This window comes from Delphinus delphis, chromosome 5 (assembly GCF_949987515.2).
Source record: "Delphinus delphis chromosome 5, mDelDel1.2, whole genome shotgun sequence".
NCBI classification, from domain to species: Eukaryota; Metazoa; Chordata; class Mammalia; order Artiodactyla; family Delphinidae; genus Delphinus; species Delphinus delphis.
In genome coordinates, this window is record NC_082687.1 from 41,232,979 (window position 1) to 41,258,920 (window position 25,942).

General features: G+C 40.3%; 1 protein-coding gene across 2 annotated transcripts in view; it reads right to left on the reverse strand.

Moving 5' to 3' along the window:
• Window positions 1-1,154: 1,154 nt before the first annotated feature.
• The window catches only part of ENOPH1 (enolase-phosphatase 1), a 35,796-nt gene continuing 11,008 nt past the window's right edge, over window positions 1,155-25,942 (reverse strand). For both annotated transcript variants that reach the window (XM_060012278.1, XM_060012277.1), the window contains exons 2-6: window positions 13,508-13,609; window positions 11,865-12,067; window positions 9,683-9,815; window positions 7,614-7,737; window positions 1,155-2,265 (exon numbers count right to left, since the gene is read on the reverse strand). In XM_060012278.1, the coding sequence (XP_059868261.1) occupies window positions 2,126-2,265; window positions 7,614-7,737; window positions 9,683-9,815; window positions 11,865-11,989 (522 nt within the window). In that variant the 5' untranslated portion in view covers window positions 11,990-12,067; window positions 13,508-13,609 and the 3' untranslated portion in view covers window positions 1,155-2,125. The remainder of the gene's footprint in view (window positions 2,266-7,613; window positions 7,738-9,682; window positions 9,816-11,864; window positions 12,068-13,507; window positions 13,610-25,942) is intronic.

The window sequence follows — 25,942 nt, forward strand, 5'->3', positions numbered from 1 at the left end:
AAGATACTTCTCCAGCTCAATTCTCTGCTGGCTAGATACTGAGCATCCTCCTTTTCCTTTAATTCCTTTCTAATCTAGTCCCTGGTGCATAATTTTCTTTCTTTCCTTCCTTAATTTTCCAATTGTTCATTTACTATCATTAAGAGACCCCTTTTCTTTCGCCTTCTCATAAACTTTTTCAGAAACTATATGAAGTTCATCCTTTAATTACCATTTGGGCTTTACCATCACTTACAAATTACTCCCATTTCTAAGATTTACGTATATTCATTCCCCTTTCACTACTCTTCTGTATCTTCATAGTCCTTAGATTTCTTCATTAGCTACTAGAAGATAATAACTGTCAACATAAAATCTTTTACATTCCCTGTCCTCTCATATTTGCAAGGCTACTTCCTTTTCCTTATTCAAAGCATCCCCAAAATTATTCCTCCAGGATTCATTAGTTTTTCTTGATTAATTAGGAGAATAATTGCCTCCTTCAAGCATTATCTTATATACCTCAAATATAAGATTCTCAAAAATCTAAGAAATCTACTCATATCTTGAATGTTTACTATCCAAATGAAATAATAACCACTAAGGTTAGCCATATATATATATATATATAACTCAAATGATAGTCAGTGATTTTCTACTGGCATTCCATTAAAACACACACATGCATATTCACACATATCACAAACACACACAAGATTAAGGCAAAAAACTAAACTAAAATTCTTATTTGTCCAATCTCTCTTCAGTTTCTCTTCTGCTTATGGCAGTAAGCAAACCTACATAAAACTGAGTGAAGGAACTTCCCTGGTGGCGCAGTGGTTAAGAATCCACCTGCCAACACAGGGGACACGGGTTCAATCCCTGGCCCAGGAAGATCCCACATGCCGCAGAGCAACTAAGCCCATGAGCCACAACTACTGAGCCTGCGTTCTAGAGCCCTCGAGCCACAACTACTGAGCCCGCAAGCCACAACTACTGAAGCCCACGTGCTGCAACAAGAGAGGCCACAGCAATGTGAAGCCTGCACACCGCAACAAAGAGTAGACCCCACTCACCACAACTAGAGAAAGCCCGCGCGCAGCAACGAAGACCCAACGCAGCCAAAAATAAATAAATACAATAAATAAATTTATTTAAAAAAAACAACAACTGAGCAAAGAAGAAAATGTTTTTATTAATTACCACATGAAATTGACATGACATCCTATTAGGCTGAACTAGGATAAATAATGCTGTTATAAAATTTACATTTCTCATATCCATTTCAGAGAAAACATTAGATATTAGGGCTCTTCTAGGTCTTATGGACAAATTTCAGCAAACCTTTTGTTTTTTAATAGTAAACAGCAGTTAACATATGTTCTCAAACTGTGCTAAGAAGTAGTTAGCAAGGTTAACTCTGAAATCTGTGATAAGTGGCAGGGTTAGGACTGTTTTGTTAAACATTAGGAAGCACATTTCTATTTTAGCTGTTACATTAGTGCATCTTTTTCACTGGTAAGGCAACTGCTTGCTGTGGGTACCACAACGATTAGCAAGTTTCTTAAGTAACAGATATATGATTAATCAAGACTCAAATGAGTTTCCTTTCCCAACTTTGCTCTCTTTTGGAGCAGAAACAAATAGCTTTCTCATTTGTCAATAGGGAAGGTTAATAGCTTGAAATTCAGTTGCTGTAATCTTCTAACTCACAATTTAAAAGAGGAGTAGATTATTACTAGGAATGTCTTCAAAATACTTCTAGTTTTTAAAATAACCAGGCTTCTGAGTAACTTCTCAAACCTACCTTTCTATTTTGGTACATGACTTGATAAACATAACACATTTGACCTGTATAGTAGTAATTTCTTCTATCAACTATATTTCGCCCTCAATAATGGTTAGAGCTGTGGTTTCAAACAATTTCTACATATAAAGCATCATCTTTAAATAAGTTTCCTTTTCAATGAACTGAGATTCTTTTTCCCACTTACGTGCTTGTGAAAGGTAATTTGAACATACACACACATACCTTATGTATGTGTATGTATGTATTTTTTAAGTAAGTTACTTTTACCATTAGAATAAAACTAGACTACAGGGACAACTCTGTGAAGACAGTTTGGTCTTCCTTAGAACTCCTCCTCTAGGTTGAGGAAGGCAGGTACAGTTCACTGAAGGACGTGATGAGGCTGAAGTAAGTCTTCTCATCATCTGTTAACCCCGCATTGCCAGGTCTCACCACCACAGCTACGTGCACGTCAGCTTCCTCAGCAGCGCTGGCCTCTGCGAAAATCCAAATATGTGTCAGAAATGGCAGAATATGATGTTTGGGATTTGCTTCAAAATAATCAGAGGGATGTGGGAATGTAACAAATAAGTCTGGTCCAGATTTGGTAACTGTTGAAGCTAAAAGACAAGCACAGGGGGTGGACTTATTATACTTTTATATAATTTTTAATTTTTCCATAAAATTTTTTTTCAAATGCATAACTAACTGTACTGACAGACAAGGAGGGCAGTGTGTCCTAGACTTCTAAGCTTTATTAAGTACTTATGAATGCACAAAGACAGAGCCATGTCCACAGCTTTCTTCCATTCCCTCCCATCAGTCCTACAGAGAACTGAGCTGTTTCCCAAAGGACAGGCTGTCAGGAATAATACCAATTAAACAGATATGGGGCAAATGGAATCCCAGGATCTAATCAGGCTGAAATACCTACTCTCACACCTGGAGCCCAAACATGTCACAACCCTTGGCTAGACTGCCCATCTTTTTTGTCTGGCAAATTCCTACTCTTCAAAATTCAGCTCAAATATTCTATCTTCTAGAGCTACTACCATCTGTATTAGAACATCCTATGTGCTCCATTAACACCCTGTATTTAGTCCTATCAAGACAATATGATTTGACATGTTATTACCTGTTGTCTCTCTCCTCATTGGACTAAGCGTGTTTTAAGATCAGTGACTGCGTGGAAGTAAAAACAGGACTAGTCAAATGAAACTAAGTAAGCTATGTATTTGAGGGGATATCTCTAATATGTCTTGGGTTATGTACCCCTCCTCATTTTGTGTCCATCTGAAAGATAATAGCTAATACCTTGTATTAATTTAGCACCTACTATGTGCCAGGTACTATTCTAGGACCAGAGATATGCGAACAAAACAAAGTTCCTGCTTTCCTGGAACTTCCATTCCCATCTACATCTTCACAACAACCCTGAGGTCTCCATTCTACAGATGCAGAAACTGAGAGCTAGCAAGTGGTAGAGGTGAAATTTGAAATCATGTGTCAGACTCTGTGGTCTGTGCTCTAGAACAAGGGTCAGCAAATTATGGCCCACCGCCTGTTTTTGTAAACATGGTCTTATTGGAACACAGTCACACCCACTCACTTATGTACTATCTGTGGCTTCTTCTGCATTACAAGGACCAGAGTTGAACAGCTACTACCTGGCCCTTTACAGCAGTGGTCCCCAACCTTTTTGGCACCAGGGACTGATTTCATGGACGACAATTTTTCCACGGACCGGGGTAGTGGTGGGGGACGGTTCAGGCGGTAATGCGAGCGACGGGGAGCGGCAGATGAAGCTTCCCTCGCTTGCCCGCCACTCACCTCCTGCTGTGCGGCCCGCATCCTAACAGGGGATTGGGGATCCCCTGCTTTACCGAACAATTTTGCCAACTCCTGCTCTAGAGCATTGCTGCTCTGAGTGTAGTCCCTGGACCAGCAGTGTGGAAATCACGTGGAAGCTTGTTACAAATACAGAATGTCAGGTTCCCCAATGTGCAACTACTGAATTAGGACCTGCAATTTAACAAATGACTCCTCTGCACAGATAGTAAGTTTTGATCAGAAATTTCAAGGAAGGAAAACTGGCAAGAGAGGAGGAATTGTAGGCAGACATAAAGTACATGTGCAAACAGTAGGAGAATGGGCACAGGACACAGGTCTGTGGTCACAGAGATGGGGCATACTTGGGCAGATAGAGCAAAACTGGGGAAGAATCTGAAACACATTCTTTGCAATTCAGATCTGGTGTAATAAGAAACCCCAGTAGTTTCTCAATCTGTGGAAAACAGCCAGAGCAACGGAATGCATTAATTAAAGGGCAGCAGTACCAAGAAAGAGTAAATGGGGCAGAGCTGTCTCTTCCACCTACCCACCTCCTATGAAAGGACTGTCACCTCCCAGAGCAAAAATAGTGCTCCAAAATCCCCACCTCTGGCAAATTCTGCAGATGCCATTCACTCCAGCAGCAAAGGCATTGCCTTCCATGCACCCCAAGTTCCCAGCCTGGCTGCCTCAAGCACAGTCCTCTGGACCAGCAACCCAGGATCTCAACCACGTTGAGTCATCACGATCCATGTGGGACTTACTAGTGGCCGTTCCACATTCAGCCTCTTACCAAGATCACCGTGGGGCAAGTTTTCGTCCTTAAGCATCTATTTGCTCTTTTCATATATTATTGAGACACTTATCTAATAATACTTGTTGACTTCAAACCCTGGACCTCTTTTTTCTTTCCCTCCAAAGGGAAAAGTCTTTCAGTTCTCTCTTCTATATTTGAGTATTATTTGGGATATCAACTTAGTCTTCCACTCTGCCTTGGCAGTGGAAGTCTGGACACGTGCTACTAAAACACAGGATCAGAGACAATAGAAAAGAGCAAGGCAGGTAGCCAGGTGCCTGGCCCTGTCCCAGCTACAGGTGAGCCCAGGTCTGGCCCTACTGCCTAAGCAGGAGCGGGGCTGGCAGGAGATGAACGGCAGGAATAAAACCTCCTTGCAGAGGACTCAAGGGAGAGACAACTTGGAGATTATCTCTAGTCTCTAAAGAGAATAGGAATAATTTCTGGGACTGCAACCTAAGGATATGGCTTAAGTGAAAAGAGAAAGACTTGAAATTATGATGTACTTTGATGGCAACTAGAAAAAAAATGTGGCTAAAGACAAGAATATGAAGAAACTATAAGTGGTCTTCGGGCAGGGGTTACAATTATTAGCGGTAACCAAAAAGCAGGGAATAAGGCGAGAGTCTGGGGATCACAGGTTGAATCATGCATTCAATCCCAGAATGCTTGGGACAGGCTGACTTTGTGGGGAGCTCCAGCCACAAAGCAGATCTCTAATTCTAAGCCTGCAGACACTCACCGATCAAAATCCTAGCGGAATTAAATATAGGGCAAACCATGGATTTTCATCTCCAACAGCCCTGTTTACGTGAATGACTAAAGAAAAGCAATTCACAGGTTAAACCAGCTAAACTCACCAGAAAGAGACCTATTTCCTTTGCATAAGGAGCAAAACAAAGCAAGAGGTCTTTAAATTATCATTCCTCACACCTTTATCTACACAGATAGTAAAGTGACCTCCCCAGCCCACCACTCAAAGCCCCAAAAAGCCATTCAAGGAAGAGGGTAAAATGTAGCTTTGAATCAGTAAATGGTTTATACACAGAAATATGACAGGCAAACATTTACAGTACGCTGACAGTTCAAAGCAGAGGCCAGGTGAAATGGCTATTGGTACATAGGTGTAGCCTGGCCAGCTGGTTACACAGTGAACCTTGAAGCTGTGTGTCCACGCGTCTGTCTCTCACCTTCAGTGCAGTTAAGACACGCAAATGCAAAGCCTTCCAGGATGCAGAAAAATAAGATGACAGTTTGTAGAACCTTGCACTTTGAGGCTGACCCAAACCAGGACGTGTAGCAGGGGCAGGTCTCCGCTAAATCTACTGAGCTTTCAAAATTCCAAACAACAAATGGCTGTGATTTGCTACCATCTCCCTAGATCAAAAATTCCAGTCTAGATTCACCAAGGATTGAAATTTAACAAAGATGTTAGCAGTTACTGAATGTCAACTGTACGTCAGGTAAAATTAAGCCTGTCTACCACTCTTTCTCTGGAACACACATTATGACTTCTTGAAGACATTAGATGACCTATGCTGGTTAAGATATTTTTTTTAAACTGCTTCACAAATTAGTATATATTTGTTTATATGCCTACAGATTGTACCTAACATGATAAACCAAAGCAGCAGACAAAGAATATATTCACCCACGCTAGCAGAGATAAGATGCCTTTGCCAGCAGCCTGGGTTTGCCTTTGGGCGATATCTCTGAAAAGTCCCAGTGAGTGGGAGTGACTCTAGTTCTGCGACAACTAACAGAAGGGCTGGAGGGAGGAATGTCAACTACAGACTGCCGAAGCTGCTTCCACGGGGCCCAGGAGTCCCTCGGAGCCACCAGATAGGAGAGCGCCCCTGCCCTCCGCTCCTTTTCCCTACTTCCCTTCTTGAGCCTGGTGAAATAGATGTAGTGTATCAGAGCAGCTGCACTGTACATAAAGCCCTGTACTATGGGTAAACGAAGGGTAAAACTTATGATCCAAGATGAATGGAAGAAACACAAAAATGTAAAATTATCCTCCAACACAAGTGCAATTACAAATACACCAAAGTAGGACTCCGAGAGATGCACAGACTCTAAGGAAAATGACCACAAGATCAAAGGCTGCAGCCAGCAGGGGGAGTCTGGGAAAGCCTCGCCAGCCAGGGGCAGGGACCCCCCACCTCCCCCAGCACCCCCCGACCTCTTCGCCTGCTGCTGCTTGCTTCCGTCTTCACTACCGGTTCCTTCTGTAACTCTCTGGAGGACTCATATTCTCATACAGATAGATGCTTGAGCGTATGCTTTACGTTTGGTCAAAACTGCTCTTGAGGGCTTCCCTGGTGGCGCAGTGGTTGAGAGCCTGCCTGCCGATGCAGGGGACACCAGTTCGTGCCCCGGTCCGGGAAGATCCCACATGCCGCGGAGCGGCTGGGCCCGTGAGCCATGGCCGCTGAGCCTGCGCATCCGGAGCCTGTGCTCCGCAACGGGAGAGGCCACAACAGTGAGAGGCCCGCGTACCGCAAAAAAACCTGCTCTTGAAATCACTTAAATTGCCGATACTGTACAGTATGTGCTGTTTCATACATTCACTCCTTACAGTGATAATGCATGTGCTAATGCACTGTATATCATATAAAGAGGGCCATGCTGGGTAAAAAAGATGCCAATTTTTAAACATGAGATCCGTGTGCAGTGAGGCTGAGGTTACAACATGAGGGGCGCCCAGGGCCTGAGCCCATCTGAGGGAAGGGAGAAATGAGGTTCCTCCTCGCTGAGGGGCAGTGCTCATCAGCCAGCAGGAAAATGAGGCAAAATCGCTCCAACTACAGACTTCTCTCTCTCTCTCTCTCACTTTTTTTTGCTGAGGGTGTATAGCTGATCTCACTGCTGTTAAGTACATTTGATGCAGGTCCCCTGTGACTTGACTGTGCTGGACTGGCCACACACCCACCCTCATACTCCTGGCTGCATGCTCCTTCCCACCCTTACCGCTGGGTGCCTGTTATCTCCCCATTTCATGTTAAAAGGAGAAAAATTCATCTTTCCAATGCCACTTCCCCCAAGGATGGGTAGATGGAGAGGGAGGTGGGTTGGCTGTTTCACTGTTTTCTTTTATAAACCTGCTTCATTTTCCAGGGCTACCCACATAAACTTTCTTTACGAAGGCAAAGCGTGTGCAGTGCCAGGCTCGGCTCCCACCCTGGAGTGTACAGTGCAAGAAGTCAGATTACTCACCTCGGGTAACGTCCGTCAGAAACAAGATGTTGTTGGTTGAGCACCCAATGCTGCTGGCAATCTTTCGATAACTCTCACTCTCCACTTTGTGTCCAATCTTGGTATCAAAGTGACCATCCACAAGCTGGACACAGAGAAGGGGAAAGAACGATGCTACTAACACACATGCAACCCAGCCCCTCTGTCTCTCATCCCTTTTCTCTGAACTACTCGACAATCATAGTGACTTCATCCACTCAACAAATATTCCCTGTAAGTCTACTTCATAGAGAATTTTATGGAAGCTACAAAAAGTAAATATAAACTAAGGTTTTATAGAAATAAACATTTGGAAAAAGAAAACTACCAATTCAATGTATATAAGATCATTTTATAATCTTGGCCTTCTTCCATTAGCATTAATTTTGTATCCAAAATCTTTTAAAATATATATGCCCTACTTCCTATCCTTAAAACACTATATTCACTCAAACTACTTGTTAGACTGGGTTTCACCCGATGAAAGGTTCTCAACATTGTCCTTTTGATCCCAGAATGACCAGATTTCTCTAACCTGCCTAATTAGTAAGCTATTACTTTACTTTCAAGAAACCTTCATTTTCTAATTAAAACATTTTTAAATTCTACCCAAGAGCTCATATATACCCTTGACATCTTAGAAATAATTGGGGTCAAATATATAACTTACTAATTTAACCAACAGTCATTAAAATAAGTTCACATTTAGGATCAGCTATTATGATGTGATCTTTCGAATATTTTCAGAACTTTTCACAAACTAAAAATAAGCCTAACAAAGATAAATTAAGGTAATATTAATATTGTGATTTTTAAAGTTAATAATTGTTTTGCATATTTTCTTTCTCTCTGAAGTCTGCCTCACACTAAGCAAGTGTAGAATAAAGTTTTATTACTGAACTCGGAGGGTAATTACTGTGTCCTGTCTACTATCACCTTATTGTCTATTTCATCAGAGAGAGCAGAAAAGAAGCTTATATCTGTATTCAGAGGAGAATAGTTAACAAGCAATTAAAGGGTTTTACTACTGATTTAATATTTGACTTAGAACTAAGATGAAAAGCAGGAAAGTAAGATGAGACTATGACAATCTCCAAAGTCAAAGTGTTCTCTGCACATGGTAGAGGGTCAATAAATATTTATTTAAAAAAAATAGTTGGCTGAGTAAACTACTGTGAATCACTAATTTCAGCCTGTATTCAGTTAGTCAGCATTTCTTTTTAAAGTCCTAAATGTAGTCCCTTTTTCCAATGACTACCCTGTCTTCCAGGGGACGTAGGGACTGTGGGACAGAAAAGCTAGCAAGACTTTTCTCAGGTACAAGGAATGTTAATAGGAGGCCTTAAGTAATCACTGTGTAATAACATGCCCAGTTCTCTTACAGAAGAATGCTGAATCTGCTAAAATAAAATCTGTCTCTCTCCAAAGTACCAGAAACAAATGAATCCACCATGTAGTCTCCTGCATTCAAGAAGTCTGTGTGCCCTTTTGTGAGGGATAGTGGCATGTGCCACTCTTTTACATCTTACCTAATACTTTAAACAACCAAAAGAAGCCATTAGTTTCCTTTGCTTTGGGTTGATGATTTTCTAATACTGACAAGATAGCTGATTTACAAGCTAGCTTAGGTCTTATTTATCTGTGAGATATATATATATATATATATATATATATATATATATAGTTCTAATACTACTGTCATCAGAATCACTTAGGGTAGATATTTGAAAATGCAGATTCCCAACCGTAGCCCAGACCTTCTGATATAGATTTGCCAGGAAACAGGGCCCAGGGATCTACATTTTTAACAAACTCCCCAGGTGATCCTTATGCACAGCAAAGTTTAAGAACCCCTGATGCAAAGATTGGTACCACAGCTACACTTCACCCTTCCACAATGTATTCCCCAGTTTTTCCACTTCTTTTTTACAACCTGCATAGCATATGTAAATGCAATTATCTGAATGCTGCTTAGCTTATAACTTTAGCACTCACATTCACTGTTTTATGCTTTGATGGTGTCAAAAAAACAAAGTAATCGGGTAACCTACCTCAAGAATATCTCCCTCTGTAGAATGCCCAAATAACAGTTTCTGTGCCTCTACACTCCCTGAAGAATAGATATACACCTTCATTCCAGCCTCTCTCCATTTCCTGACTGCTGGAACCACATCTTCAAAGAACCTAGAGGGAAGACCACCAAGTTGAAATGAAGGAACATGTTTTCCAGCCAAATGGAAACCAGTCAAATAGCTGCCACAAGTTTCTCTATTTGTGTCCAAATGGTGGCCAGGAAAAGCACCTCCATGAGACTGTGAACTCCTGCAGATCTAATAAGCGTTTCCCCAGAGTTCCAGGGTCACAGTAGATTAGAAGCAGTAATTTAGGTCGAGGGGAGAAGAGTTTTTGACAGACAGCCACACTAAGGACAGTAAAAAGTGATTACAGAAAAAGAGATAAAATAAGAAAGGAATTTTTTTTAATTGAAGTATAGTTAATTTACAATGTTGTGTTAGTTTCTGGTATACAGGAAAGTGATTCAGTCATATATATATATATATATATATATATATATATATATATATATATACTTTTTCAGATTCTTTTCCATTATAGTTTATCACAAGATACTGAATACAGTTCCCTGAGAAAGGGATTTTTTGAATTGCCAAGAAATTCAAAAAAGCAAACAACAATAGTAGTGTACTATTGTGTGCCTTTGATATAATTCATGACGAGAAAAGGTTCAATTATGTCCAGCGTGCCTTAAGAGAGCATGGAAATGCTTTTAGAAAGATCTACACCCAAACAATTAAAAAAATGTTTGGAGGCTCAAAGCTATTAATCTTTGATTAGCTAGAAAACAGAACTACGTTTCTTGAGAACTAAGAAAACCTTAGGTTTTACTATACAGGAAAAAAATTATGTAACAAAGCAGTTAACAGACATGTACCATTTCACATTAGCTAATCAGCAAGATTCCTGACAGTCTTGTTCACCAACTCTACAGTGGACAACATCACAGGAGATGGGTGAAAAGAGAAGTACAAGCAACTTGGGATGTGGAACCAGTCATCTATAAAAGATTAACTGGAAAATGTCAGAGAAGTCTTCTACTGGATGAAACAACATTGAACAAAATGAAGAAAAGGGATTAGCTACTAGTTCAAAACAAGCAGTAACTGTTACTTTGTATGTTACTTTGCACTCAGAGACAGGATTAGTCCATGTTGAATTTGCAGATTGTTATTGCTCCAAAGCAGGGCTTAGAAGTCAAAGATGATTTATTTCAAGTCCTTGGTTTTATAATTAAGGAACTAAAACCAGGAGAAGGACGGGCTAACTCCTGTGAGCATCATCTCCTGACTCCAATACTTTGAGTGTTTTACCAAGTGAACTAACTGATATTTATTTCCACATCACTGGCTTATCCTGAAATTCTAAAGCATCCTTAAAAGGTGGAAGCCCCTTGTAAAGTACGTAAGGAATGGCATCTCAGTTGACAGAAAAACAAAAGAAATATAGGCAGCTAGTAACAGTCTTGGATCTTAGGGTTTACATCAGGCAATGCCCTGAAATCCTTAGTGGCAGCAACTTATTAAGATTTCTTAATATAGCAACATAGGACTCACGGGTCTCCTTCGGCAGGAGTGCTCTTAGGAACCCCACAATCAAGACTCCGAGGTCTGGAAGTTGCTGTAAGAGCACAGAACAGAGTGGCACTGCTGACACTGAGTAATCCCACAGTGACGGGGTGCATAATTTTATAGCATTCTTACTTCTCTAACAGAGCAGAAAGCAGGTAATCTAACTTTCAATCCTGGGAAGCAGCCCAACAGTGCTGTCACTCATACACTAAGGATCAGATATGACTTAGTTCAAGGAAGTTGCCATTTTCTAAAAAGCTGTTTTTTTTGTGTGTGGGTTTTTTTTTTCCTTTTTTAATTGGAGTATAGTTGATTTACATCTAGGAAGCTGTTTTAGACTTGAGTTAAAAGTCTCCAACCATCACACAAAGCCAGGCATGGGCCTGGGGGATTTATCTGGGTGAAATGCTTTATCCCAGCTTTGAAAAAACAAAACAAAATAACTCACTCACTTGTTGGAATAAAAAGAATGTTGATTTTATCTACTTGGCAAATCATGCAACTTACACTGGAGAAAGGACTAGTGGAAAATGTATTTGCTTTGGTGGCTAGTGAAGTGTTTAGAGTCACTTGAGGAGTTACATACTCTGCTTTCATGCTCCCAGCTTTGAATGCCGCCCTCCACATGTGGCCCTGCAGCTGTTTCAGCGCCGTGGTCTTCCGGTCCAGAGACATCTGCCAGCACACGTTATCTACCACGGCCTGGATCATCCGCTGCAGGTCATCCGCCCCATTCCCGGATGCTGCTGGGATCGGAACCGCCCCATCCAGGTGGGAGTCCTCTTCAGCCTTTAAATCATAAACAACACAAAATTTGTTTCTTACTCATTTTTAAAAAGATGCCTTAAATGATACCTGAAAACTAGCAGACCAACTTTCTCCAACCACCATTAGCACCGAGCCATGTTAAAATTAAAGTATCCTACGCTTTGGGACTGATATAAATGATTCCTAAAAAAAACTGGATTATAATTAATAAACTTACCTTTCCTGTATCACTAAAGCTGAAACTTAAACCAAGAGGTATGTTGTGTGTGAGAAAAGAGATAGCACAAAATGATAAAATGTTATAATAAGACCTGGTTTGTTGACTCACTTACTAGGATCAACAAACCAGAACTTTAATTAAATCAGATCATTTTCTCTGCACTATAACTAACTGAGGAAGAAATAAAGAAAATCTCAGTGAAATTAGTTTATGCCTGGAATTCAATGAAAAGAAACTAGTGAAACAATGTCTGGGGTTGGTTTACATTCAGTCTCTTGCCATCTCCCACATCTTGCAAAACCTTAATAGCTATTTAGAAGCTGTTTAGCCTATGACAATGCATATGTACAATCCCTAAAGACTCAATGATTTATTTATATGCTACAATGAGGGATTATGTATGTTTCAACAACAAGAGTTGAGACAACAAAAAAAGGTAAAGAAGGGAGTGTTTCAGACTAACCCTGAGTTATCTAGAAAATTCAACAAACCCAAATGCCCCATGCCTCAAAGGATGTGACTCTCTTTCCAATCCTAACTTCTAACATTATAGAATTTACAGAAAGCCTTCCACATTGTCCAATGTAGAAAATTAACTCAGAAAAGCCAGAGAGTTAGCTCTGCATAGCATGTAAGACCTTTGCCAATGAAGCAATTTTAATAAGAAAAACAACAGATCGGGAGTTCCACAGCACACGATGTGGAAGGAGAAAGACTGAAAACTGGGGAGGGATCAAAGTAGAACAAAGTACATGTAACGAAGGCAAAGGCAGGTATGAAGGCTGGGCTGAATGTGAGCTGGGGAGAGAGGTATGTGAGGGCCCAGGAACTCTGTGGAGGGGCAGCAGGGGCTCATGCCATGAGGAGAAAAGAGTGGAGAATGAGGTGATGAGGTGTTATCACTTGGAGACATTAATGAAAAATGTGATCAGATGGCACAAGACCCTTTTGCATTCCACCCAGAAATGACTTAGTTTTATAAATACATGATATTTTATGCAACTGAAATAGCTCCAGAAAGAGGCAATTGTAGAGACAACAAACTGCCACTGATGTCATTATATCTGGCGTTTTAATTAGGTACTGTGAATTCCTAAGCAGGCAAGTCACTACAACGTCCGTGCCCTGTGAATCCAGAGCACTTATTTTAAAATATGCTCAGAGAATATTCTAAGTCTTTAGGCATCCTCAGTTCTAACACCCTTGGGAATGTAGAAGCAATGGAATAGAAATATCCCAACCTGTTTCCTCAAAAGATTGATATCCTGCTGGCACTCCTCTTCTTCCCAATGTGTCTGCAGATACTCTTTAACATTTTCTTTGATGTAAGGAAATAAAATGTCCTGGATAAAAGTGCAAAAGAAAACAACAAGAATTAGCTTTAGTGGTTTGCATGAGATCAAGTTCTTCAACAATCTCACCTTAGCTAATTCTAGCAAATAAGACAATGAAAATTTCATTGAAAATATGAAAATTGGTGCTCCGGATATAGGAGTCAGACGGAGACTGAGAAACAAATGAACTAGATCGAGAGTCAGCACCTACAGCCTGTGGGCTAAATCCAATCTTCTCCCATTTTTGTAAATGAAGTTTTATTGGAATGTGTCCACACTCATTTGTTTACAGGGTGTCTATGGCCACTTTGGGGCCACAATGCAGAGCTGAGTACTTGTAACCAAGACCATATAGCCCTCAAAGTCTCAACATGTAGTTTTCAGTCCTTTACAGAAAAAGTTTGCTGACTCAAACCAGATGGCTAGACTATACATCCTTGAGGGTAGGGATCAAGTATACCCTGCTCACAGCTACATCCCCATTGCACACCACAGTACTTGGGACATGCACATAACTCAAATATCTTGTGACAGAATGATGTCCACGTATGACAAATGTTTTTGTTGTTGTTGTTGTTTTAATTAATTAATTTCTTTATTTTTGGCTGTGTTGGGTCTTCGCTGCTGCGTGTGGGCTTTCTCTAGTTGAGGTGACCGGGGGCTACTCTTCGTTGCAGTGTGCAGGCTTCTCATTCTGGTGGTTTCTCTTGCTGCGGAGCACGGGCTCTAGGTACACAGGCTTCAGTAGTTGTGGCATGCGGGCTCAGTAGTTGTGGCTCACAGGATCTAGAGCACAGGCTCAGTAGTTGTAGCACATGGGCTTCGTTGCTTAGCGGCATGTGGGATCTTCCTGGACCAGGGCTCAAACCCGTGTCCCCTGCATTGGCAGGTGGATTCTTAACCACTGAGCCACCAGGGAAGTCCACAAATGTTTTAAAAAAACACCTGATCATGATGATTCTTTCTTGGAAATCAGAATACCTACAGAATTACCCTATGTATTCTGATGTGCAAAACAATTCAGAAATAAATAACCTGTCAGTAATCCATGCATTGGGAACATGATTTTTCTTAGGTCAAAATTTTTACATCTACTTGCAATTGTAGTGTATGTATCTTTTCAAATCCAATTTGACACATTCAGGAAAATATTAGTGTCTACTATATACTAAGATATGCTACTGCAGCATGGAGAAGGGGATTGAAAAGATAAACAAGTCACAATCCCTTTTCTCAATAAGCTTCTGAAGAATCTAGTGGGGGGATGGAAGGTAAACAGAGAATTGTAACATGGTGCAATGGGTGAGACAAAGTATGAGCAGAATGCTGCACAGATCCAGGGTGTAATGGCCCTGCAACAGTCTTAGCAATAGTCAGTCTGAAAAAACAGAAAATAAATATATGCTCTGAATAGAGACAACAGGTACACAATTCAGAGAAGGACTTACATTTTAAGGGAAAGTCTATAATCAAGTGGAATCCAAGAAGTCTGTTTATTTAAATTGATTCACTCATTTATTTATTTAAATATGCACCAAGCGCCCAGTACAAGGCAGGCCTTTGTGGCAAGGGCTGAGGATATAATTGTGCGCAAAACCCATACGTGATCCCTAATCTCAAGGAGCCAAGTAGCAGAAACAGACATTAAAGTTAAGGTGGTACTTTAATAAATGGTACAGACGAGAGGTACACAGTACTACTAGGGCATAATAGGAAAGTTTGACCTAGTGAGGGAGGTCAGGGAAGCCTTCGCTGGAGAAGTGACAACAGAACTGAGATCTAAAGCAATGATTCTGAAAGTGAGATTCAGGACCCCTGAGGTCCTGAGACCCTTTTAGAAGGCTCCACGAGGTCAAACTATTTTCAAAAAAATACTAAGATGTTATTTGCCTTTTTCACTTTCATTCTTTCAGGAGTGTACAATAGTTTTCCAGAGGCTACACAGGTGTGATATCACAACAGACCCAATGCAGATATGAGAATGCAGCCATCTTCCTAGCCCGTTTATAAAATGTAAAACAATGTCTAAAACAGTCTTCTAACCATGTTTTCCAAAACAAACAAAATATTCTTCATAAAAATATATTATTTATTAAAGTTAACAAATTAATAGGGTTTATTGTTTAAAATGAATAAATATTTTTAAATTTCTCAGTTTTAATTGCTAACATGGTAAATGTTGATCAATATAACCCACACAGGGCTTTCCTGGTAGCACAGTGGTTAACAACCTGCCTGCCAATGCAGGGGACACGGGTTCGAGCCCTGGTCCAGGAAGATACCACATGCGGTGGAGCAACTAAGCCTGCGCGCCACGACTACTGAGCCTGCACTCTAGGGCCCACGAGCCACAACTACTGAGCTCACGTGCCACAATTACTGAAGCCCTCATGCCTAGAGCCTGAGCTCCGCAACAAGAGAAGCCACTGAAATGAGAAGCCTGCACACTGCAACGAAGAGTAGCCCCCGCTCACCGCAATTAGAGAAAGCCTGTGTGCAGCGACGAAGACCCAACACAGCCATAAATAAATAAATAAATTTATTTTAAAAAATATATATATACACATATATGTATATGTGTGCGTGTGTGTGTGTGTGTATATATATATATATATATATATATATATATATATATAAAACCCACATAAACAAAAGTTCTTTGGGTCCTCAGAAATTTTTAAGCATGTAAAGGAATCCTGAGAATAAGAAGTCTGAGAACCACCAAAGGTGGATAGGACTAACCTGGAGAAGACTAGAGGAGAGAATGTTACACACAGAGAACAGTGTGGGTAGGGAAAGACTCCCGTAGTGTGCAAAAGGCCCTGGAGACAAGCAATCCTCTTCCCTGCAGAGAGGGCTCACTAAATGTAAAAATAAGAATGGGCTCCAATTCACTAAGCGCCAGCATGTGCTACTGCAGGGTCATTTGTGCCAAACGGCACACCCAGTTTCTTCTGATTAGTACTAACCAGTAGCAGCCCACCACCCAGCTTTGTGCTGAAAACCACTGATCTGTGTCTTCTCACTCTCTTCCCTTTCCACTTCCTCCTTATTACAAGCTTCTGCACCATGAGATTTTCTTAACTACTGCTACAATAGAGTGAACAAGGGCAAAAAAAGAAAGAAGCTGGCAGAGGAGAGGGGGTGGGGGGAAGGGCAAAGTAGGTGAAGAGGTACAAACTTCCAGTTATAAAATAAATAAGGCATAGGGATGCAATGTACAGCATAGGGAATATAGTCAATAATACTGTAATAACTTTGTATGGTGACAGATGGAATCTAGACTTATCCTTATTTTGTAGTGTATAAAAATATCAAATCACTATGTTGTATACCTGAAACTAATTTAATATTGTAAGTCAGCGATTCTTCAATTAAAAAAAAAAAAGAGGAAGCTGGCAGAAAACTTTTTATTTTATTTCCTGCTAACAGGCCTGGGGGATGACATGGTTAGGACATAGTTAATAGATCATTATGAATAAAACCATGTTTTTTAGTGTGCATAGAATTTCCCTGACTGGAACAAAGGCTTGGCTCCATAATTAGAATTTTTTTAACACTTCAGAAGACCCAATTCTAAGTTCAACTTAAATTGCACTCCCAAAGGAAAATATACAACACAAGAAAGTTATTTGGGATTTTTTTTAAATGGTAGGACTGAAGTGTTTACCTCTCTTCACAATACGTTTTTCAAATTTCACCTGCCCCAGTAAAAATAAAGAAGCCATTCGGGATTCCCTGGTGTCGCAGTGGTTGAGAGCCCGCCTGCTAATGCAGGGGACACCGATTCGTGCCCCGGTCTGGGAAGATCCCACATGCCGCGGGGAGGCTGGGCCCGTGGGCCATGGCCGCTGAGCCTGCGTGTCCGGAGCCTGTGCTCCGCAACGGGAGAGGCCACAACAGTGAGAGGCCCACGTACCGCAAAAAAAAAAAAAAAAAAGAAGCCATTCAATTTTGCTTGTTCTCATGGTGCATTCCAGTAAGTAATGGATCACTCAGCAGATTCAGAACAGTGTGATCAGACAAAATTTTCAGCATACTTGACACAAAAGCTTTGTTTAAGCTCCATAAAATCTCATTTTTGATCTTAAAGAAGGAAAATGAAGAGCCAAGATTGACAGCTTTCCTTTTCTGCAAGAGATTCCTTTTACTGGGCTGATATACTTCTGATTTTCTTGAAATACTCGGTTTTCTCAGCATGCCCCTCCTCATTCCTTGCTTTCTCCCACTTAGCATCTCTCCTGCACTCATGCACTGTGGCAAACCCACCCCCACTTGAGAGTGCTATCTGAGAAGATGCAGCAGAACCGAAGGCGCACATACACAGCACTTCTTCTCCTAGGCAGACACACATGTGCAGAGAAGAAAGTAAAAAAAAAGTTTACTGTCCCACTGGGTATGCTGCAAAATAACCGGAAACAACCTAAATCGTCATCAGCTAGAGAATAAACGGGTATATTCATACTCTAAAACATTACATAGCAGTTAAAAATGAATGTACTAAAATTGTATTTATCAACATGAATATAAACTCTAACATATGAATAAAAGTCTAATACAAAATGGGATGTGCTAAGGGACTCGGTTATAGCTGTAATGTTCTATTTCTTTAAGATCTGAAACAAACATAATATGAAGGTTTAATTAGCTTTGTGGTCAGTGCATAGTCATTACATTAATCTTTATCCTTGCTTGTTTTAAATGGGTTACAATTAAAAAACAAACAAGCCACCTTTGATCCCTCGTCCTACACCTTTCTCATTTGGTCCTTCTCCAGCGCCCAGCCTCCATTACTCCCCAACTCCTAAGCAACTGGAATATTCCCCAGGGAAAACTTTTGGTCAGATTCAGGGCCACCCAGTAACTGAAGAGCTGAAGTACTCAAAAAATTTCTAAACGCATGCAGTGCTGTATTATTTACTTTGTGCTTCACAAAGTTGAATTTCCTATATCCAGCTTTACTGGTACCAAGAACAATTCATGAAGAACCTGTTAATCCTGAGAGCCCAGGTCCTTAATCTCTGTGGGAGAGCAGATAAAGAGTACAGACTACAGGCAGCATGCCAGGCTGGGGTCCTACCTCTGGCTTTTACTAGCTGTGTTCAAGTAACTTATCCTCTTTGAGCCTGTTTTCTCATCTGCTAAACAGCAATGACAATACCAAGCAAAGTCACTGCAGTCATTAGAGATAATCAGATGAAAGCACCCAGTACCTTACCACTAATTATATACTCCAGCACAAACATTTAAACTGGGCAAGGATCACCTTTACCCCAATTTGATGATAAATAATTGCAGAGAAGTCCCCAGAGATAAATCACAAAGACAACCAACTCATTCATTCAGCATTTACTGAGGACCTATTGAGTGCCAGACATTTCTGATAACAGAGTTATAAACCAGAGACCCTCTCCTCAGAGAACTCACACAAAATAAAAGGTCAAGATTTCAAACAATTCAAACTTTTAGGAAAAGCTTTAGAAATTAGAAATTACTTTAGAACTCCTGGTCATCCAATTTGCCTCTTTCCTCTATCCATAAAACTCCCCTCTGCACTAATACACAAAGGCAGGCAATGAAGCTTGAACTTAGTATAACTGGAATTGGCATGCTAGCAGATCGAACAGTCTATTTTAGTGCAAAAGTGTTACTGCATAACATAAAAGTACATGGGGCAAATAACTAAATTCTGAAGATTTTATCCATCCTTTAAACATACTTATTGAGGATCTATCATGCAAAAAAAAAATGCCTTCAAGTTGCTTATTTTTAAAAGCCAATAATTATATCATAGCCTGATATGTACTACGATACCAGGTAAGAATGCTCTAAAAATAGACTTTTTAAAGTTAGTACTTATTGCCCAAACCTGCCCATTGAAAATTTTCAGGCTTTAAAATTAATTCCAGAAATAACTGTGATGATAAATACTTTAACTTCAGTTATAGTTATAATCCATTTATAGATAATTTCAGAATTCTATAGTATGTAAAAATGCTACAATAAACCCAGGATTCTATAAGCATGTAAATATTTTTAGTTCACCAGTCACCTATGGGGTTGTTACAGTTGTACATATAACAAAAGGCTACAGAACTAAATGAGAGTACTTGTCTTTCAGGGGACTATGATTAAATTCCACTAAATGTTAGATGGGATACTCTGCAAGCAGAAATTTATTATTCTACACAGCTCAACGACAGCATTCTGAAAAAGCTCCATTAGGGCTACAATATTTCTGACGATCTAATTAAAGAAGTTGCCTCATAAATGTTCAGAAGTCCAAATATGGAGTTGCTTTATGGTCAAGTGGCTGTTTTAATGAAAATGTCATAGAATCAATAAAAATAAAATTGTTGCTATAATATTTACTCAAGTCTCCTTTGAAGAAAATGGGTAATAAAAAAGTAATGGGTAATACTACTGCTATTTAAAGAAACTATTTTAAAAGGCTTCCAAAGGAACCACACAGTGCAAATGATTTATAGTATTTGAGAACTTAATATTTTTCCAGCCAGAAAATTAAACAACACAAAGGCAATATTGGTGGGCTATTATTTCTGTATTAATCTCAGAGGATAAAAAGCAAAGGAACAGACTTCCCTGGTGGCACAGTAGTTAAGAATCCGCCTGCCAATGCAGGGGACATGGGTTCAATCCCTGGTCCGGAAAGATTCCACATGCCATGGAGCAACAAAGCCGGTGAGCCGCCAACTACTGAGCCCACGCACCACAACTACTGAAGCCCGTGTGCCTAGAGCCTGTGCTCCACAACAAGAGAAGCCACCGCAATGGCCCGTGCTCGCCGCAACTAGAGAAAGCCCGCACGCAGGAGCGAAGACCCAACACAGCCAAAAATTATTTTTTTTAAAAAGCAAAGGAAAATCAAGTAGCTTGATGGATCTTAAGAACAAATCACAATTCTTGGGACTTCCCTGGTGGTGCAGTGGTTAAGACTCCATGCTCCTGATTCAGGGCATCCAGGTTCGATCCCAGGTTGGGGAACTAAGATCCCACGTACCACAACTAAGCCCACACGCCGCAACGAAGACCCAGCGCAGCCAAAATTAATTAATTAATTAATTTAAAAAAAAAACAAATCACATTCTCTAAATAAAAAATAGAGCATAATCGTATTTTCGGAAATGTCTAACAGATAAAATCTAAGAGAATATGGACATAAAAGTTTACAAAGGTTTTCTCTGGGTCATGAGATACCTAGGGGAAAACCCCCTCCCCCCTTTTTTTTTTGACATATTTATTTCTACAATGAAAGTGTATAGTCTTTTTTTTTTAAGATTTTTAAAAAATTTTTATTGGAGTGTAGTTGATTTACAGTGTTGTGTTAGTTTCTCCTGTACAGCAAAGTGAATCAGTTATACGTATACATATAACCACTTTTTTTTAGATTCTTTTCCCATATAGGTCATTACAGAGTATTGAGTAGAGTCCCCTGTGTTATACAATAGGTCCTTATTAGTTATCTACTTTATGTATAGTAGTGTGTATATGTCAATCTCAATCTCGTAATTTATCCCTTCCCCACCTTCCCCCGCTGGTAACCATAAGTTTGTTTTCTACATCTGTAACTCTATTTCTGTTTTGTAAATAAGTTCATTTGTATCATTTTTTAGATTCCACATATAAGTGATAATTATATGATGTCTTTCTCTTTCTGACTTACTTCACTTAGTATAATCATCTCCAGGTCCATCCATGTTGCTGCAAATGGCATTATTTCTTCTTTTTTATGGCTGGGTAATATTCTATTGCATATATATACCACATCTTCTTCATCCATTCACCTGTTGCTGGACATTTAGGTTGCTTCCATGTCTTGGCTATTGTAAACAGTGCTGCTATGAACACTGGGGTGCATGTATCTTTTCGAAATAGAGCTTCCTCCGGATATATGCCCAGGAGTGGGATTACTGGATCATATGGTAGTTCTATTTTTAGTTTTTTAAGGAACCTCCATACTGTTCTCTATAATGGTTATACCAATTTACATTCCCACCATCAGTGTAAGGAGGGTTCCCTTTTCTCCACACCCTCTCTAACATTTATTGTTTGTAGACTTCTTTTTTTTTCTTTTTCTTGGCTGTGCCACACAGCACGTGGGGTCTTAGTTCCCCAACCAGGGATCGAACCCATCCCCCCTGCAGTGGAAGCGCAGGGTCCTAACCACTGGACTGCCAGGGAATGCCCTGTAGACTTTTTGATGATGGCCATTCTGACTGGTGTGAGGTGATACCTCATTGTAGCTCTGATTTGCATTTCTCTGATAATTAGTGATGCTGAGCATCTTTTCATGTGCTTTTTTTGGCCATCTATATGTCTTCTTTGGAGAAATGTCCATTTAGATCTTCTGCCCATTTTTTGATTGGGTTGTTTTTTGTTTCTTCTTTTTTTGACATAGAGCTGCATGAGCTGTTTGTATATTTTGGAGATTAATCCCCTGTTGGTAGCTTCATTTGCAAATATTTTCTCCCATTCTGTGGGTTGTTTTTTCATTTTGTTTATGGTTTCCTTTGCTGTGCAGAAGCTTTTACGTTTAATCAGTATAGTCTTTTCTTAAATTGAGATATAACTGACATATAACACTATATTAGTCTCAGGTGTACAACATATTGGTTCAATATTTGTATGTATTGTGAAATGATCACAATAAGTCTAGTTGACATCAATCACGACACAGTTAAAACAAAGTTTTTCTCTTGTGATGAGAACTTTTAAGATTAACTCTCTTCGCAACCTTCAGATATACAATACAGTATCATTAACTCTAGTCACTGCGTCATATATTACATCTCCGTGACTTATTTGTTTCATAACCGGAAATCTGTACCTGCTTGAACACTTCTAACAATGGAAAATTTACTACTTCTTGGAGTGGCTCATGCCATCCATCAGAGTGCTTCAGCAGTTGTGGTATTAGAATTACTCCTTAAATATCCTTCCTGAAGACCATACTAGGAGCTACCAAAAAGAAGTTTCGGTGCTCTGGCTGCTACAAAGGGCCACAGGGGCTCAGAAATTATAACTTTGCTGTCCCTATTTTCAAGGAGTAAGCAGAGACATAGCCGTTCCCCTTTGAAAGCTGAAGCGTTTAAGGAATGAACATTAGATTTCATCATCTGCATTCAAAAAGAATAAAATGTGTTGCTCATAAGACAAGTGTCTTCTAAATCACATTAAGAAGATTAAACTGTAATTCGGGCTTCCCTGGTGGCGCAGTGGTTGAGAGTCCGCCTGCCGATGCAGGGAACACGGGTTCGTGCCCCGGTCTGGTAAGATCCCACATGCCGCGGAGAGGCTGGGACCGTGAGCCATGGCCGCTGAGCCTGCGCGTCCGGAGCCTGTGCTCCGCAACGGGAGAGGCCACAACAGTGAGAGGCCCGCGTACCACAATAAAAAAAAAAAAAAGATTAAACTGTAATTCAAGAAAGATAAACTATAATCTAATTAATTGCAATGAATCACATCTCACAAAGGAAGGTTATCATTACAAGGGGCTAGTAGTTGGCATAAGGTTTTAAAAAGAAGCACAGAGACAGAAAGAATATCAGTATCTCATGAGCTGCAGAGAGGGAACCCTGACTGGCTCTAGGATGGAGTCCAAGTCCCTATGAGCAGAGAAGACAGGGAAGAAACTGACATTTACTTCCTTGAATCCACCTGTCATCTCTGCAAGGTGACCCCTTTGAATAGATGAAGAAGTTGAGGCTCAAAAAGGTTTCACTCTATACTGAATAGGGTCAACTTCAGAAAATATATATGTAGAACTCATATACTGGGACAAAATACACTAAACTGCTGAGCAATTACCGAATGGTTAAGATATGGTGATCTCTATTTTCCTTTTTATATGTTCGTCTTCCAGACTGCATCTTAGTCTATTGTACTTTTTTAATCATGATGCTATTTAATAGAAGAGGCTGATCTGAAAAATCAAAAATCTAAAATCCAATCAAATAAATGTATGTGGTTTGCCCATGGAAAAAAAAAGGAGATCTCTTTAAAGTTCTTATTTATCATTCATATTGTTTAAAAATAATTAAACTTGAAAAAAGCACCTCTTTTTTGGCACGCGGGCCTCTCACTGTTGTGGCCTCTCACTGTTGTGGCCTCTCCCGTTGCGGAGCACAGGCTCCGGACCTGCAGGCTTAGCGGCCATGGCTCACGGGCCCAGCCGCTCCGCGGCACGTGGGATCTTCCCGGACCGGGGCACGAACCCGTGTCCCCTACATCGGCAGGCGGACTCTCAACCACTGCGCCACCAGGGAAGCCCAAAAGCACCTCTTAAATAGTGTTGTATTAGTTTCTTATGGCTGCTGTAACAAATGACTTCAAACTGTGAGGCTGAAAACAAGATAAACATCACAGATAAACAGATAAACATAAACAGATAAACATTCTCTTGCAGTTCTGGGGGCCAAAAATCTGAAATCATAATGTTGACAGGGCCTGATTCCCTTCAAAGACTCCAGGAGAGGTTCCATTCCTCGCCGCTTCCGTTTTCTGGTCTTGTAGCTGCATCGCTCCAATCTCTGACTTTGTGCTCACACTGCCTCCTCCTTCTCTGCGCATCTATCTTCCCTGTGTCTCTTATAGGACACTTGGCATTGAACTTAGGGCTCACCAGATAATCAAGGGTGATTTCTCCATCTCTGTCAATACTCCTTTTTTCCAGTAAGTTAACATTCATAGGTTCCAGGGATTAGGAAATGGATATCTTTTGGGGGGCTATCATTCAGCCCACTACAGCTGGCTTATTTTATCATCGTATAATCAATATTGTATTTCCAATTAGGAACATCACCGTTTTTGAAAGCAGATTCTAATAAGACATGACAGACTAAATGACTATGATGTACATTTGAAGACTGTATAATAATGCCACATGTTTTAATATTGAGGGTGAATGCTAATATGAAGTATGTTACTGGGTTACATTAAATTCCTTGAATGCTGTTTTATTTTAACAGAATATTGCTTGATAAAAGAAAATCATTTTATTGTCCAAAAAAAAAAAAAAAAGGTTTCACTGCTGGTACAAAGTAAAGCCTAGACTCAACCCCAGGTCTACTGAATTCTAATGCCTGAGCCTATCCAGCTCTGGGGGTGAATGACTTCGGGGAGCACAACTCATTAGGATCATCCAAATCCCTGGATACTGATAATATATTCTCTACAGAAACTTCTAATACCATTTTTCTCGAAGAGATTTGTACTAAAAAGAATGAGAGATTTTGGTTCACCTGGCAGTTCTGTAACAGTTCTAATAAGTAGGAATAATATGAGTAATCGTAGTAATAGTGGGAATAACTGCCAACATTGACTAAGCCCTCACTATTCCAGGCACTCGTTCTACAGTCAATCCTTAGTGATCTCATCTAATCCATGATTTTAAATACCATCTGTTGCTGATGACCCTCAAATCCATAGCTTTAGCCTGGACCTCTTCCCTGAACTCCAGACTGATTTTTTCCAGCTGCCTACCCCAGATCTCCACTTGGATGTCTGAAACTCAACTTTTGCTTCTAGCCCTTAACCCTACTCCTCCCACATCTCCCCCATCTCAGTAAGTGGCAGCTCCATCCTGCCAAGATGCTCAGGCCAAAAGCCTTAGAGTCGTGCTTGACTCCTTTTTCTCTCACATGCCACATCCAACCAATTCATCAGCAAATGAGTTAGCCCCACCTACAAAATACATCCAGAATCTTATCACTTCTCACCATCTGCCACTGTTCCCAAGGCACTCCAAATTTACTCAATGAATTGATTAATGAATGGCCTGAATTATGTCATTTCAATCCTCATAATAGCTCTATGAAACAAGTGCCCTTATTTCCTCCATTTCACAAAGGCACATAAAAGTTAAGCATAAATTAAGAAACTATGGTTATAGTTTATCAAACAGGTCTTTTTTTTTAGTTTGAAGAGTCAGATCCCCAGAACCCGATCATCCCAGGAAAAGGGATCTAATTAGCTTACTGGACCCACACAAGGTCCGGGGCAGGAGTCAGCCAGCCTCTCGGAGCACACCACGTTAGCTGCCAAGCACCGATCTAACCATGAGCTCCTCTCTCAAGTCCCACCCAGGCCCCACTGCCAGGATTACCACTAGTTTCCAAACCACATGTGCTAGTCTCTCTCTACTCAGTAAAGGGTATCAGCTCCACACTTTTTAGACTTAAGAAAAGGAACTTGTTAGAAGGTCACATAATGAATCATTGAAAAGAAAATCAAGTTAAGAAATGAACCGCTCACGTACATACCCAGAAGACAAAGAACCCTTTTCTGTATTAAAGAATACTGTGTTTGAAAAGAAATCCATGC